This window comes from Jaculus jaculus, chromosome 6 (genome assembly GCF_020740685.1).
Source record: "Jaculus jaculus isolate mJacJac1 chromosome 6, mJacJac1.mat.Y.cur, whole genome shotgun sequence".
Classification (NCBI taxonomy): domain Eukaryota; kingdom Metazoa; phylum Chordata; class Mammalia; order Rodentia; family Dipodidae; genus Jaculus; species Jaculus jaculus.
This window is the reverse complement of record NC_059107.1, coordinates 138,142,840-138,155,430: the sequence shown is the minus strand read 5'-3', so window position 1 is coordinate 138,155,430 and position 12,591 is coordinate 138,142,840. Positions and strand designations below refer to the sequence as shown.

Sequence of the window (12,591 nt, the reverse complement as noted above, 5' to 3'; positions counted from 1 at the left end):
CAGAGCTGAATAATTTTGTTGGGTTCTGAAGGGAGTTGAAAAATTACTGAGGCTGAGATCTCGACAATGAAAACTTTAAGATGCTGAAGAGAGAAACTGAAGATGACACCAGAAGATGGAAAGACCTCCCATGCTCGTGAATATGGGTATGTTAACAAGAGCCATCTACAGATTTAACAAAATATCGAAATTCCATGTTCTTGATGGAGCTAGAAGAAAACAATTCTAAAGTTCATGTGGAAGCACAAAAGATTCCGAATAGACAAAGCTATCCTTGGCAGAAAGACCAGTGCTGGGACCCATCACAGTACCTGATCTCAAAGTATACTCTGAAGCCATAGTAACAAAACCACCACGGTACTAGCACAAAACCAGACATGTAGACCAAATACCATGGGATAGAATTCCCAGGAATAAACAACAAAGCTATAGACACCTAACTTTCAACAAAGGTGTTAAAAACCTATTTTGGAAGAAACACAACCTCTTTAATAAATAGTGGTAGGAAAAACTGAATATTCAGCAGAAGAATGAAAAAAATTTAAATTAAATATTTTATTTAGCTATGAGAGAGAGCGAGAGAAAGAGTGAGAGAGTGAGAAACCGTGTGGGCATGTGCGCGTGCGCACATGAGAGAGAGAGAGAGAGAGAGAGAGAGAGAGAGAGAGAGAGAGAGAGGGAGGGAGGGAGAGAATGGGCATGCCAGGGCTTCCAGCCACTACAAATGAACTCCAGATGCATGTGTCACATTGTGCATCTGGCTTACGTGGGTCCTGGGGAATCGAACCAGGGTCCTTTGGCTTTGCAGGCAAGTGCGTTAACCACAAAGACATCTCTCTAGCTCCAGAAGAATGAAATTTGATTGGTATCTCTCACACTGCAAAACAATCAACTCTCAATGGACCATAGACCTTAATGTAAGAGCTAGAACAGTAAAACTGCCAGAGGGAAAACACTTCACACTGTAGGTATAGTAGGAATGTTCTGAAAAGGACTTCAGTCGCACAAGATATGGTCCCAAGAATTCACAAATGGAATCACATGAAAATAAAAATGGTTTATAGCAAAGGAAATAATTACTAGAGTGACAAGAGTGCAGAATGGGAAAAATGTCTTTGCAAGCAATATATCAGATAGGGGACTAAGTTTAGACTATATAGAGAACTGCAATGCTTAAACACCAAAAATACAATAAAAAATGGGCTAATAACTGAATAGACAACTCTCAGAAGAATAAATGTTAATGGAAAATATGTATTTGGGAAAGTGAAAGTGTTTAACATTCTTAACCACTAAAACTATTTTCAGGAGCCGGGCGTGGGGGCGTGTGCATGCCTTTAATACCAGCACTCGGGAGGCAGAGGTAAGAGGATCACCATGAATTTGAGGCCACCCTGAGACTACAGAGTGAATTCCAGGTCAGCCTGGGCTAGAGTGAGACCCTACCTTGAAAGACTGAAAAAAATAAATCCTGTTTTCAGGTTCCCTGCACTGGATGGTGTGCGGGCAGGCGTCATGGCGTGGAATTCTGCTTCTCTTTTGCAGATGGGAGCTGGACCTGAGGAGATAAACAACCCAGCGCACTTCACCCTGGCTCCAGCTGAAACCACAGAGGAACTGGGGAGATGAGCAAGAGTGCTGCTTTCTTGGTGAATCTCATATCAGCACAAGGGTCAAGGAGATAGACACAGGACACTCAACACCTACCAAACCAGAGATCCAGGGGCTCCTAAGAGTCCATCACTGAAGTAGACTTAAAATGCATCCAACATGGCTCAGGGAAATTTGCAGAAGAGGGGGCGGAAAGATTGTCAGAGCCACAAGTTGGGACATTATGCACAGAGACATTGCCTCACCCCCATAACTGACTGCTGCCCCCACAATGCATGACCCACAATCCCCTCGGGGTTGACCTGCATCCCCAGTGAGGAGGGCCTCTTTGGAAAAGGGACAGGGATGAGGCAAAGGATGGTACCAACATATGTTGTTTACATACTAAGTATGTCCATATCTAAGAAAAAATAAATTAAAAAAAACTGTTTCAGATTCCATTTCACCCCAGTCAGACTGGCTATCATAAAGAAAACAACTGCAAATGAATTCTGGTGATGTGGAGGGAAAAGAACCCTAGTCATTGCTGGTGGGATGTCAACAATATCAGCCACTGTGTCAGTATGGAGGTGCCTCAAAAAACAGAAGGTAGAAATATCAGATGACCGAGCTATACTACTCTTGGGTATATATGCCAAGGACCCTAGTCAATATACTATAAAGATATTTGCACATACATGTTCTGTTAACAACAATTAAGAAATGTTGCCGGGCATGGTGGCTCATGCCTTTAATCCCAGCACTCGGGAGGCAGAGGTAGGAGGATTGCCATGAGTTCAAGGCCACCCTGAGATGACAGAGTTAATTCCAGGTCAGCCTGGACCAGAGTGAGACCTTACCTCGAAAAACCAAAAAAAAAAAAAAAAAAAAAAAGAAAGAAATGTCATCAATTTAATATTTTACTTATTTATTTGAGAGAGATAGAGGTACAGAAATAGGCAGGGAGGGGTGGGGGAGAATGGGCACACCAGGGCCTCCAGCCACTGCAAATGAACTCCAGACGCATGCACCCCTTGTGTATCTGGCTTACGTGGGTCTTGGGGAGTCGAACCTGGATCCTTTGGCTTTGCAGGCAAGTGATTTAACCACTAAGCCATCTCTCCAGCCCATGGCAGCAATTTAGATGCCCATCAACAGGTGAATGGGTACAGAAAATGGAGTGCACATAGACAATGGATTTTTATTCAGTTATAAAGAAAAATGAAATCATGATATTTGTTGGAAAATAGATGTAACTGGAAATCATTATGTTTAGTGAAATAAGTCATACTCAGAAAGACAAATACTGCATGTTTTATCTGATATACAGACTCTAGAATTTCTTCTTTTATTTTTTTTTATTTATTTATTTGAGAGCGACAGACACAGAGAGAAAGACAGATAGAGGGAGAGAGAGAGAATGGGCACGCTGGGACCTGGGGAACCGAGCCTCAAACTGGGGTCCTTAGGCTTCACAGGCAAGCGCTTAACCGCTAAGCCATCTCTCCAGCCCAGTTTTTTTTTTTTTTTTTTTTTTTTTTTGATGTAGGGTCTCATTCTAGCCCAGGCTGACCTGGAACTTGCTCTGTAGTGCCAGGATGGCCTTGAACTCACAGTGGTCTTCCTACCTCTGCCTCCTGAAGGCTGGGTTGGTTAAAGGCATGCCTGATCAGACTCTAGATTTAAAATTACATATGTACATACACATATATGTGTGTGAGGGTCATGAAAGTAGAAAGGCGACTGTTGAGGGGAGGAAGGGATCATAAAGAAGGGGAGGGGGAAAAAAGGGAATTATAGGATACATTTGACATGAATGCAGAAAGGGGATTACATGGTGTGGTGGCTTGAGTCAGCTGTCCTCCATAAAATCACCTGTGAATGTGTGGTTCCCCACAAGCTGGGAGGAGGAGCCTTGCTGGAGGAGGTGCGTTCCTGGGGAGGACCTTGAGGTTTACTAGCCCAGGCTTGCCAGTGTTCGCTCTGCACACTCTCCTGCTGCAGCAAGCAGGTGACGTCCAGCCTCTGCTCATGCCATGCTTTCCCCTGGCATTATGAAGCTTCCCCTCAAGACTGTAAACCAAAATGAATCATTTCCTCCCATAAGCTGCTTTTGGTCAGGTAGTTTTGTCCCAGCAACAAGAAGGAAACTACAACAGGAGGATGGAGACCAACAATGGGGTGTCAGGAGAGCAGGCAGGGTTTAGGGCAGAGGTGCGAGTAAGAACAAAGGACAATGACCTGTATGTATGAAAACGCTATACATAAATCCTAGTACTTTGTATGCTAACTTTTTAAAATTTTTTTAGTAGCATTTTCCATGATTATAAAAAAAAATGCCATGGTAATTCCTTCCCTCCCCGCCCCCACTTTCCCCTTTGAAATTCCATTCTCCTTCATATTACCTCCCCATCTCAATCATTGTACTTACATATATACAATGTCAACCTATTCAGTACCCTCCTCCCTTCCTTTCTCTTCCCTTTATAACTTTTTATTTTTTTTTTTTGAGGAAGGGTCTCCCTCTAGTCCAGGCTGACCTGGAAATCACTGTGTAGTCTCAGGGTGGCCTTGAACTCATAGCAGTCCTCCTACTTCTGCCTCCTGAGTACTAGGATGCTGGGATTAAAGGCGTGCACCATCATGCCTGCTTGTATGCTAACTTTAATAGTATTTTTTTTTAAATTTATTTATTTGAGAGCGACAGACACAGAGAGAAAGACAGATAGAGGGAGAGAGAGAGAATGGGCGCGCCAGGGCTTCCAGCCTCTGCAAACGAACTCCAGACGCGTGCGCCCCCTTGTGCATCTGGCTAACGTGGGACCTGGGGAACCGAGCCTCGAACCGGGGTCCTTAGGCTTCACAGGCAAGCGCTTAACTGCTAAGCCATCTCTCCAGCCCTAATAGTATTTTTTAAACCTTTTTTTTTGTTTATTCTTATTTATTTGAGTGCGACAGAGAGAGAAAGAGGCAGAGAGAGAGAGAGATAGAGAGGAGAGAGAGAGAATGGATGCGCCAGGGCCTCCAGCCACTGCAAACGAACTCCAGACGCGTGCGCCCCCTGGTGCATCTGGCTAATGTGGGTCCTGGGGAATCAAGCCTCGAACTGGGGTCCTTAGGCTTCATAGGCAAGTGCTTAACCGCTAAGCCATCTCTCCAGCCCGTATGCTAACTTTAAAAAAATAATTTATTTATTTATTTGAGAGAGGGAGGAAGGGAGAGAATGGGCCCAGTGGGCCTCTAGCCACACTGCAAATGAACTCTAGATGCATGTACCACTTTGTGCATCTGGCTTTATGTGGGTACTGGGGAATCAAACCCCATGTCCTTAGGCTTTGTGGCGAAGTGCCTTAACTGCAGAGCCTCTCCAGCCCTTGTATGCTAACTTAAAAATGAAAAAATAGTTCATACTAATGTTTGAGCCAGGAGCAGTGGCACATACCTTTAATCCCAGCACTCGGGAGGCAGAAGTTGGAGGATTGCCTTGAGTTCAAGGCCAGCCTGGAACTATAGAGTGAGTTCTAGGTCATCTGTAGCTAGAGTGAGACCCTGCATAGAAAAAAAAACACAAAACAAAACCACCTCAGACTAATGTTTGAAGGTCACTCATTACTTCCCTGAGACTGATCCCCATATGCACTAGAGGTCTCATTAATTTAGCAAGAAATATTAAAAGATCAAATCCATAAAGCAAGGGACATTATTTAGGAAAAGAAGGGGCTGTAGCAAGAAAAACAAACCAATAGGTTCCTGGCTAAGATTTCCTACGTGATGCTGAGCATGAGATATTAATGAAATAATACTGCAAGTCTTGAACTTTACTTTTTGATGTCTATTTTGTTTTTGCACATCTATTTAGGCCAAGTCTTTATTTTACAGAAGAAAATCAGTCCCTGTGGTGGTTTGAATGTAAAATGTTCTCCATAGTCTCGTGTTTTTTATTTTTAGTTTTTGAGAAAATGCTTTATTTATTTATTTGAGAGAGAGAGAGAGAGAATGTGTGTGCCAGGGCCTCCAGCTACTGCAAATGAACTCTAGATGCATGAACCACTTTGTGCATCTGGCTTTACATGCACATGGGGGAAATCAAACCCAGGGTGTTAGGCTTTCCAGGCCTTACCTGCTGAACCATCTCTGCAGCACCCCCCACAATCCAGGTTGTTAGGCTTTGCAGACAAGTGCTTTAGCTGCTCAGCCCCAGCCTTGTGGTTTTTTTTGTTTTTATTTTTTTATTTTTTTTTTAAATTTAATTTATTAGTTTTCTTTTCAGTAAATACAGGCAGTTTGGTACCATTATTTAGGCTCATCTGTGATCTACCCCCTCCCATTAGACCCTCCTTATTATTGAAAATGGGTCGTGCATTGTGGAGTTAGCCCCCAGTTATTAGTATGATAAATGTCTCTGAAAATCATGACCCAACATGTAACTCTGACATTCTTTCCGCCCCCTCTTCCGCAAGATTTCCCTGAGCCATGTTGGGTTCATTTTTGGTCTGCTTCAGTGCTGAGGTGTTGGGGGCCTCTGAGGCTCTGGATCTCTGATTTGGTAGGAGTTGATTTTTCTCTGAATTGATCTCCTTCCCCTTTGTGCTGGTATCCAGTTCACAGGAAAACATCACCCTTGCTTATTTAGCCAGTTGTCCTTAGTTTCAGTTGGGCCCCTTCTGAGGTATGTTGGGGCAGCTCTCTTCTTAGGATCTGCATCTATCTGGAAAAGAGAAGCAGATTCTCCCGGAAGTTTTTAAGTTTTTTTCCAGGTAGGGTCTTTTTTTTTTCTTTTTTTTTTTCGAGGTAGGGTCTCACTCTGGTCCAGGCTGACCTGGAATTAACTCTGTAGTCTGGGATTAAAGGCGTGCGCCACCACAGCCGGCCCCAGGTAGGGTCTTGTTATAGCCCAAGCTGACCTGGAATTCACTATGTAGTCTCAGGATGGCCTAGAACTCAGCAATCCTCCTACTTCTACTGGGATTAAAGGAGTGTGTTGCCACACCAGGCCCATTCCTGTGTTTTTGATTAAGCCTTGTACTTGGGCCCCAGCTGGTGGAGCGTTGGGAGGTGGGGCTTTGCTGGAGGGGTGTGTCGCTGTGGGCAGGCCTTCAGGGTTGTTGGTCGTTCCCGCTGGGTGCTAGCGAGCTCAAACAATCTCCTTCCTCTCTGCAAAGACTTCTGGCTCTCTGCTCTTGCCATGTTTTCCAGGCCATGATGAAACTGCCCCTCAAAACTGTAACCTGAAACAAACCCTTTTCTTCCATAAGCTGCTTCTGGTTGGCTGTTTTGTCCCAGCAACAAGGAGTTGTAGTTACCTCCTCCTTGCTGGGAAAACAAACAAACAAACAAACAAACCCCACTCAACCCAAAGTAGCTGATGGGAGGAATGTTGATCATTTTTGGCTTACAGTCCTGGGGGGAAGCTCCATGATGGCAGGGAAAAGATGGTGGAGCAGAAGCTGGACATCACCTCTTTGCCAACATCAGGTGGACAATAACAGCATTAGAGAGTGAGCCAAACTCTAGCAAGTGGGGGCTGGCTATAACACCCCTAAGCCCACTCCCAACAACACATCCCCTCCAGCAAGGGTTTTTTTTTTTTTTTTAAACCCATAAAATCGCTGCAAGCGTTCAAAGCACCCGAGTTTATGGGGTGGGGGTGGGGCACCTAATTCAAACTACTACAGAAGGTAACTGGTAATGAGACCTGACTAATCTGATTCCTGCCAGGGGTTCATGTTTTCACTTCCTGAAAGGCCCTTCCTTCCCTGGGGCAACCATTGTATGAAGCCCAGAGCACAGTTGCTGATCATAGCTGGGGAGTGAAGGGATGCCTGAGCTGACATTTTGCCTGTACCAGGAAAAGGCCACGTGACCATGTGCAAATCATCTACCCTCTCCCCGAGCTTCTCCCTCTAAACACGCATAAAATCACAGTTCCCTTCATAGGCTAGTGGATTGCAAATACAGAAAAAAAAAGCACGCGGCTCATAAGTTAGGACACTTACTAAAGCTGTTATTTCTCCAAAGATAAAACAGCAAAGAACCAACTGATGAAATTCACATCAGGGGGAAAAAACCAAAAACCAAAAACCTAAGACCACCCACTGTAGACTGGTCATGAAATGAAGTAAAAAGGGAGGTAGCTACGCTTCCTTAACTTCCTTTCTTTACTCCCCCCCCCACCCACCAGACATCAATCACTCCTCCCCTTCTTATCTGTGCAGACAAAATACCAAAGGGAAATCCAGACAGAATGTTTTTATTTATTAGCTCATTAAAGTACTTGGCCTGTGTATTCTTGTGGTCTGGGCACTGCCAACAGTCTACCAAGGCTAGAAAAAGACAACGATCTTTCTTTGGCAGTGGTAGTCAAGTGGTGAGCTTCCGGAATACTCAGCAGCCAGGCGATGGAAGCTTCGAGACCCTCACCGCAGTTGTTTACCCATCACGAGCCTCAGCGCCCCGCCGGCGCTCACCTGGCGCAGCCGCTTTGAGCTCGCAAGCGTCCTCGCGCTTCTCCCTGGATACTTGGTCAAAAAAGGGCCGTTTGTCTCTGTCTCCCACCCAGGCTGCCTTGACGTCAGCACTGTTTACTGTCGAAGCAGAGGAGCCAAAGGCCGGGTTTCTTCCTGGGAGACCCTGGCACCTCATCCCATCCTGCCCTTGGTCTTGCAGATGTGGGTCCTTCACTGGTCCTAGCTCACAGGTGGGCAGTGTTTTCAGGGTCAGAACTATGTTCTCCCATCCTGCCCTGACCCCCTAGAAGCATCAACATTTGGGGAGTCAGCCTCCGGAGTGGTGTGAACAAGTTGCGGGTGAGGCTGGGGAGATCGCCGGCGAGGTGGTGGGGGAGGCTTTGCACGCGTGGGGGCGTGCCAGATGACCTGTGGGTTCGGGCAGCGCAGGAGCTGGGACGGCTGCCCCCGAGTCCGGATCGGGATCAGGCCCTCTCTGCTCCGGCAAGGTTATCATCCCTGCAAGCCCTGGGTTGACCCCGACTTTCCCACTTTCCCCCCCTCCGTCCCCAGGGCTCAGGAACGCTCAGGACACTTCTTAACACGCAATCGCAGAGCCGAAGAGTGGGAACCGGGGCTTTTCCAAGTGCCCAGCCACCCCCCCGACCCGCTCCGGCTCACATAGGTCCCCGCAGAGGCGGTCCCGCGGGCGGAGGGAACTTTGTCCCCGAGTCCCGCGCCTCTCTGAGTCGGCGAGGAGCTCCCCGCCGAGGGGACGCACTGGGGGCTCCGGGGCGCGGCGCCGCACGCCCGGGACCCGCCCCGATTCCCTGCCCGGCTCCGCCCCGCCCCGCCCCCGCCCCGCCCTTGCCCGGTCTGGCCCGGCCCGGCCGTCCCCGGCGCTCGCTGGCCGGGGCGCACGCGTGTGCAGGCTGGGGCAGCGCGGGCACCATGCGGAGGGTGAGTGTCGCCCCGCCGGCCAGGGCGCGGCCGGGGGGGCGGGGAGGGCTGGGCACCGCGGGCGCTCAGAGGGGCCGAGCTGGGCGGGGAGTGGGGACGCTCCGGGACCCAGGACCGCCCCTCCCCGAGTCTGCGATCCCTGAAGGGGGGGGGGGGATCACTTACCTTCTCCCGTCGCTGTCAGCTGGAATGATGGGGTGTGTGTGGGCTGTGTCGGGGACATCAACATTTTGCATCTGGAAGACAAGTGAACATGAACTGCCCCGGCCCGCTCTTCTCCCTCGCGGGGCTGCGTAAACTTTGGCGGGGGGCGGCCACCGGACCCCTCAGCGCCCACCCTGCAGGAGGAGGATGGGAGGTTAGAGCAAACCCCGAGTCCCCATCAGGGGTATGGCCGTGCGTGATCCGAGGGGATGGTCCTCTCTTGTCGCCTCCGAAATGGCCCCCAGTGGCTCCTTGGGGCATGGGCGCTCACGGCCTCCTGCGAAGTTCCCCACACGCCCAGCGCGGGGCGCGGCCTCTGCAGCAGGTGTGAGCGGCCCAGCGCCCACCTTTGGGTGCGAAGATGAAGTTATAAAGACACGCAGTCCCAAAGAAAAGTCCTGGCTCAGGGCAGCTGCGTCTTACCTGTCTGGGGGTGCTCATACACACGAAGGTGTAGGACTCAGGGGTGACCCTTGATTCTATTTGGGGAGGCTGCTTCAACCAAATCCAAGGTTTCAGTTTTTAAATTAATATTTTATTTTTTCTTTATTTGAAAGAGAGAGAGAGAATATGAATGAATGAATATGGGCGCTCTAGTGCCTCCGGCGACTGCAAATGAACTCTAGATACATGTGCCACCATGTATTTACATGGGTCCTGGGGGAATGGAACCTGGGTCCTTTGGCTTTGTATCTCCAAAGAAGTGGAGGAAAGTTAAGGACATCCCTCTAAGAACGCTCCACACTCACGCAAAGACCTAGGGTCAATGTTGTTAGCTGTTTAAGTGTTATGGAAGGGGTGGATGAGATATGAGGCTGGGAAATTGCAAAAACAAGAGTGACGCTCTTTCCTCTCCGAGCCCATGCCTCTGTCTGTGTTTGAGTCTGGAGTTGGTTTATTGTAAGTGAGCCTTTATCTGTCTGACACTTCAGTGATTTCTGCCTCACAGCTGCTGGGGTGCTTCTCAGAGAACTCTGGTCTTTTTTTTTTTTTTTTTTTTTTGTGGCTGGTCACTGGAATCAAATCGTATTTGTGTGTGTGTGTGTGTGTGTTGGTGTCAAGAGTAGTATCTGGAGGGCGAATCGTGCAAATCTGATCAGCCCCACCTGCCTCTGGGAATCTGCTGGTGAGCCAACATGGAAATTTACCTGGCTCACCTTTGGAGTGAGTCCAAAACCTGCTCAGGTGTTTCTGGGTCAAATAGGATTTCAACTACCTTCATCAGCTAGCTTGGCATGCTTGGTGATCAGAGGAGTAGAAATGGAACTGGCCCTGGCGGGGTTACTTGTTTGAACTCCTGCTTCAGGGGTCAGTTACCTACCATTTACTGTTCTTGTCACTAGTGTAAAGAAAGCAGCTGGGGTGTTGGGATTGTAGGGCGTGTGAGGGGTGTCAGCATTTGGGGGTGGGAGGCACTGACCACAGTTAACCTTAAAATGGGGATTGCATACCCTCTGGTGAAGGAGGTACATGCTTGCTAGAAATGCAGGTTCCTGGGCCTGCTTCCTTTTCCATCAACTCGTGAGACCAGCACTCGTAGGGATTTGTATTTTCTTTCTTTCTTTCATTTTTGGTTTTCCGAGGTAGGGTCTCACCCTAGCTCAGGCTGACCTGGAATTCACTATGTAGTCTCAGGGTGGCCTCGAACTCATGGCGATCCACCTACCTCTGCCTTCCCAGTGCTGGGATTAAAGGTGTGCGCCACCACGCCCGACTTGTATTTTCATCTCTACAGGGAGACACACATCTTAAACCGTTGCTGTGCATAGGCGCGGTTCTAAATTTTAAAAGCACAGTGGGGAGTGTGGAGTGATGTGTCTTGTCCTCTCGGAGGCTCCATTCTAGATGGGGAATTAGTTAATTAACGAAGAAATAAGCAATAACCTTAGATGCAAATGCTGCATAATGTGATGGAGAGTGAGCTGGGGGTGGGAAGCTCTGAGCTTGGCTGGTCAGAGAAGACATTTCTGAGGAGCAGCGTGATGGTGGGTCGGCTACTTACGGGCTCCGGAACAGCGCTCCAGGGGACAGGCCACAGAGCCTCTGAGCCAGGCACCTGTTGGCTGTGTGACTTCGCAAGGACTGCACAGAGTGGCCCATGTGGGGCTGGAGAGCAGAGCAGAGCGCGATAATGGAAGGTTGGAGCAGAAGGCCTTGCTTTGGCCATGGTGAGAAATTTGGATTTTAGCCTAGATTCATAGGGATGCTGTTTAGAGAATTTCAAGTGGAGGGATGGAGATATGTAATCTAGTTTGCTTTTTTTTTTTTTTAAAAAAAAACCCACCACAATAAAAACAAACCAGGGCCTCCTTGGTTATTGTGAGTAGAATGGATTAAGGAATAGGATGGTGAGGGAGTGGTGTGGCTATCTCTATGTGCAAGGATATTGGAGGAAGGTAGCGGGCTGGAGAGATGGCTTAGCAGTTAAGCGCTTGCCTGTGAAGTCTAAGGACCCCGGTTCGAGGCTCGGTTCCCCAGGACCCACGTTAGCCAGATGCACAAGGGGGCGCACGTGTCTGGAGTTCGTTTGCAGAGGCTGGAAGCCCTGGCGTGTCCATTCTCTCTCTCTCTCTCTCTCTCTCTCTCTCTCTCTCTCTATCTGCCTCTTTCTCTCTCTGGCACTCTCAAATAAATAAATAAAACAAAAAGAGAGAGAGAAAGGTAGCGTCATGTAAACTTGCTGATGTGGGAGCAATGGAGTCCTCTTACATATACCTGAGGTTGATTATTATTATTATTTTAAAAATTATTTATTTTCAAGCAGAGAAAGACAGAGAGTGAGAGAGAATGGACATACCAGGACCTCTAGCTGCTGCAAACGAACTCCGGATGCATACACCATTTTGTAAATCTGGCTTTACATGGGTACTGGGGGATTGAGCCTGTGGTTAGGCTTTATAGGCAATTGCCTTAGCTGCTGGGTCATCTCTCCAGCCCAGGTTGCTAATTACTGACGTGTGCGCGCACACACACGTGCCGTGTTCACGTCAGTGTATGTGCATGCGCGGATGCTGCTGCTGTTCACCCATCTGCGTGTTGAGCTAGGAATCATACCTGGGCTTGCCCGATTTCAAACCCTACTCTTGCCATTATTCTCTGCTCCCTGCAAAATTTTGTTCTTGTCCATTCCCTCTCTCTCCTTCCTTCCTTCCTTTCCTTTGAGGTAGTATCTCGCTTTAGCCCAGGCTGACCTGGAAATCCCCGTGTAATCCCGGGCTGGTCTCGAACTCACAGTGTCCTTCCCACCTCTGCCTCCTGAGTGCTGATATTAAAGGCATGTACCACCATGCCTGGTGCCCATACCATTTCTGGTTCTGAAGAAGCACACAGTTCAACAGGTTGGAACACCGCGTGGCAAGCTTTCAACTGTGGTAGATCAGGATAGCTGTGG

The 12,591-nt window shown here is 48.2% G+C and overlaps 1 protein-coding gene across 2 annotated transcripts in view; it reads left to right on the top strand.

The window, feature by feature from the left end:
• The first annotated feature begins 8,939 nt into the window (after positions 1-8,939).
• The window catches only part of Tmcc3 (transmembrane and coiled-coil domain family 3), a 347,661-nt gene continuing 344,009 nt past the window's right edge, over positions 8,940-12,591 (top strand). Inside the window, exon 1 of one of the 2 annotated variants that reach the window (XM_045151745.1) lies at positions 8,940-8,996. In XM_045151745.1, coding sequence (XP_045007680.1) covers positions 8,988-8,996 — 9 coding nt within the window. In that variant the 5' untranslated portion in view covers positions 8,940-8,987. The remainder of the gene's footprint in view (positions 8,997-12,591) is intronic. The other variant, XM_045151746.1, reaches the window with a different exon arrangement.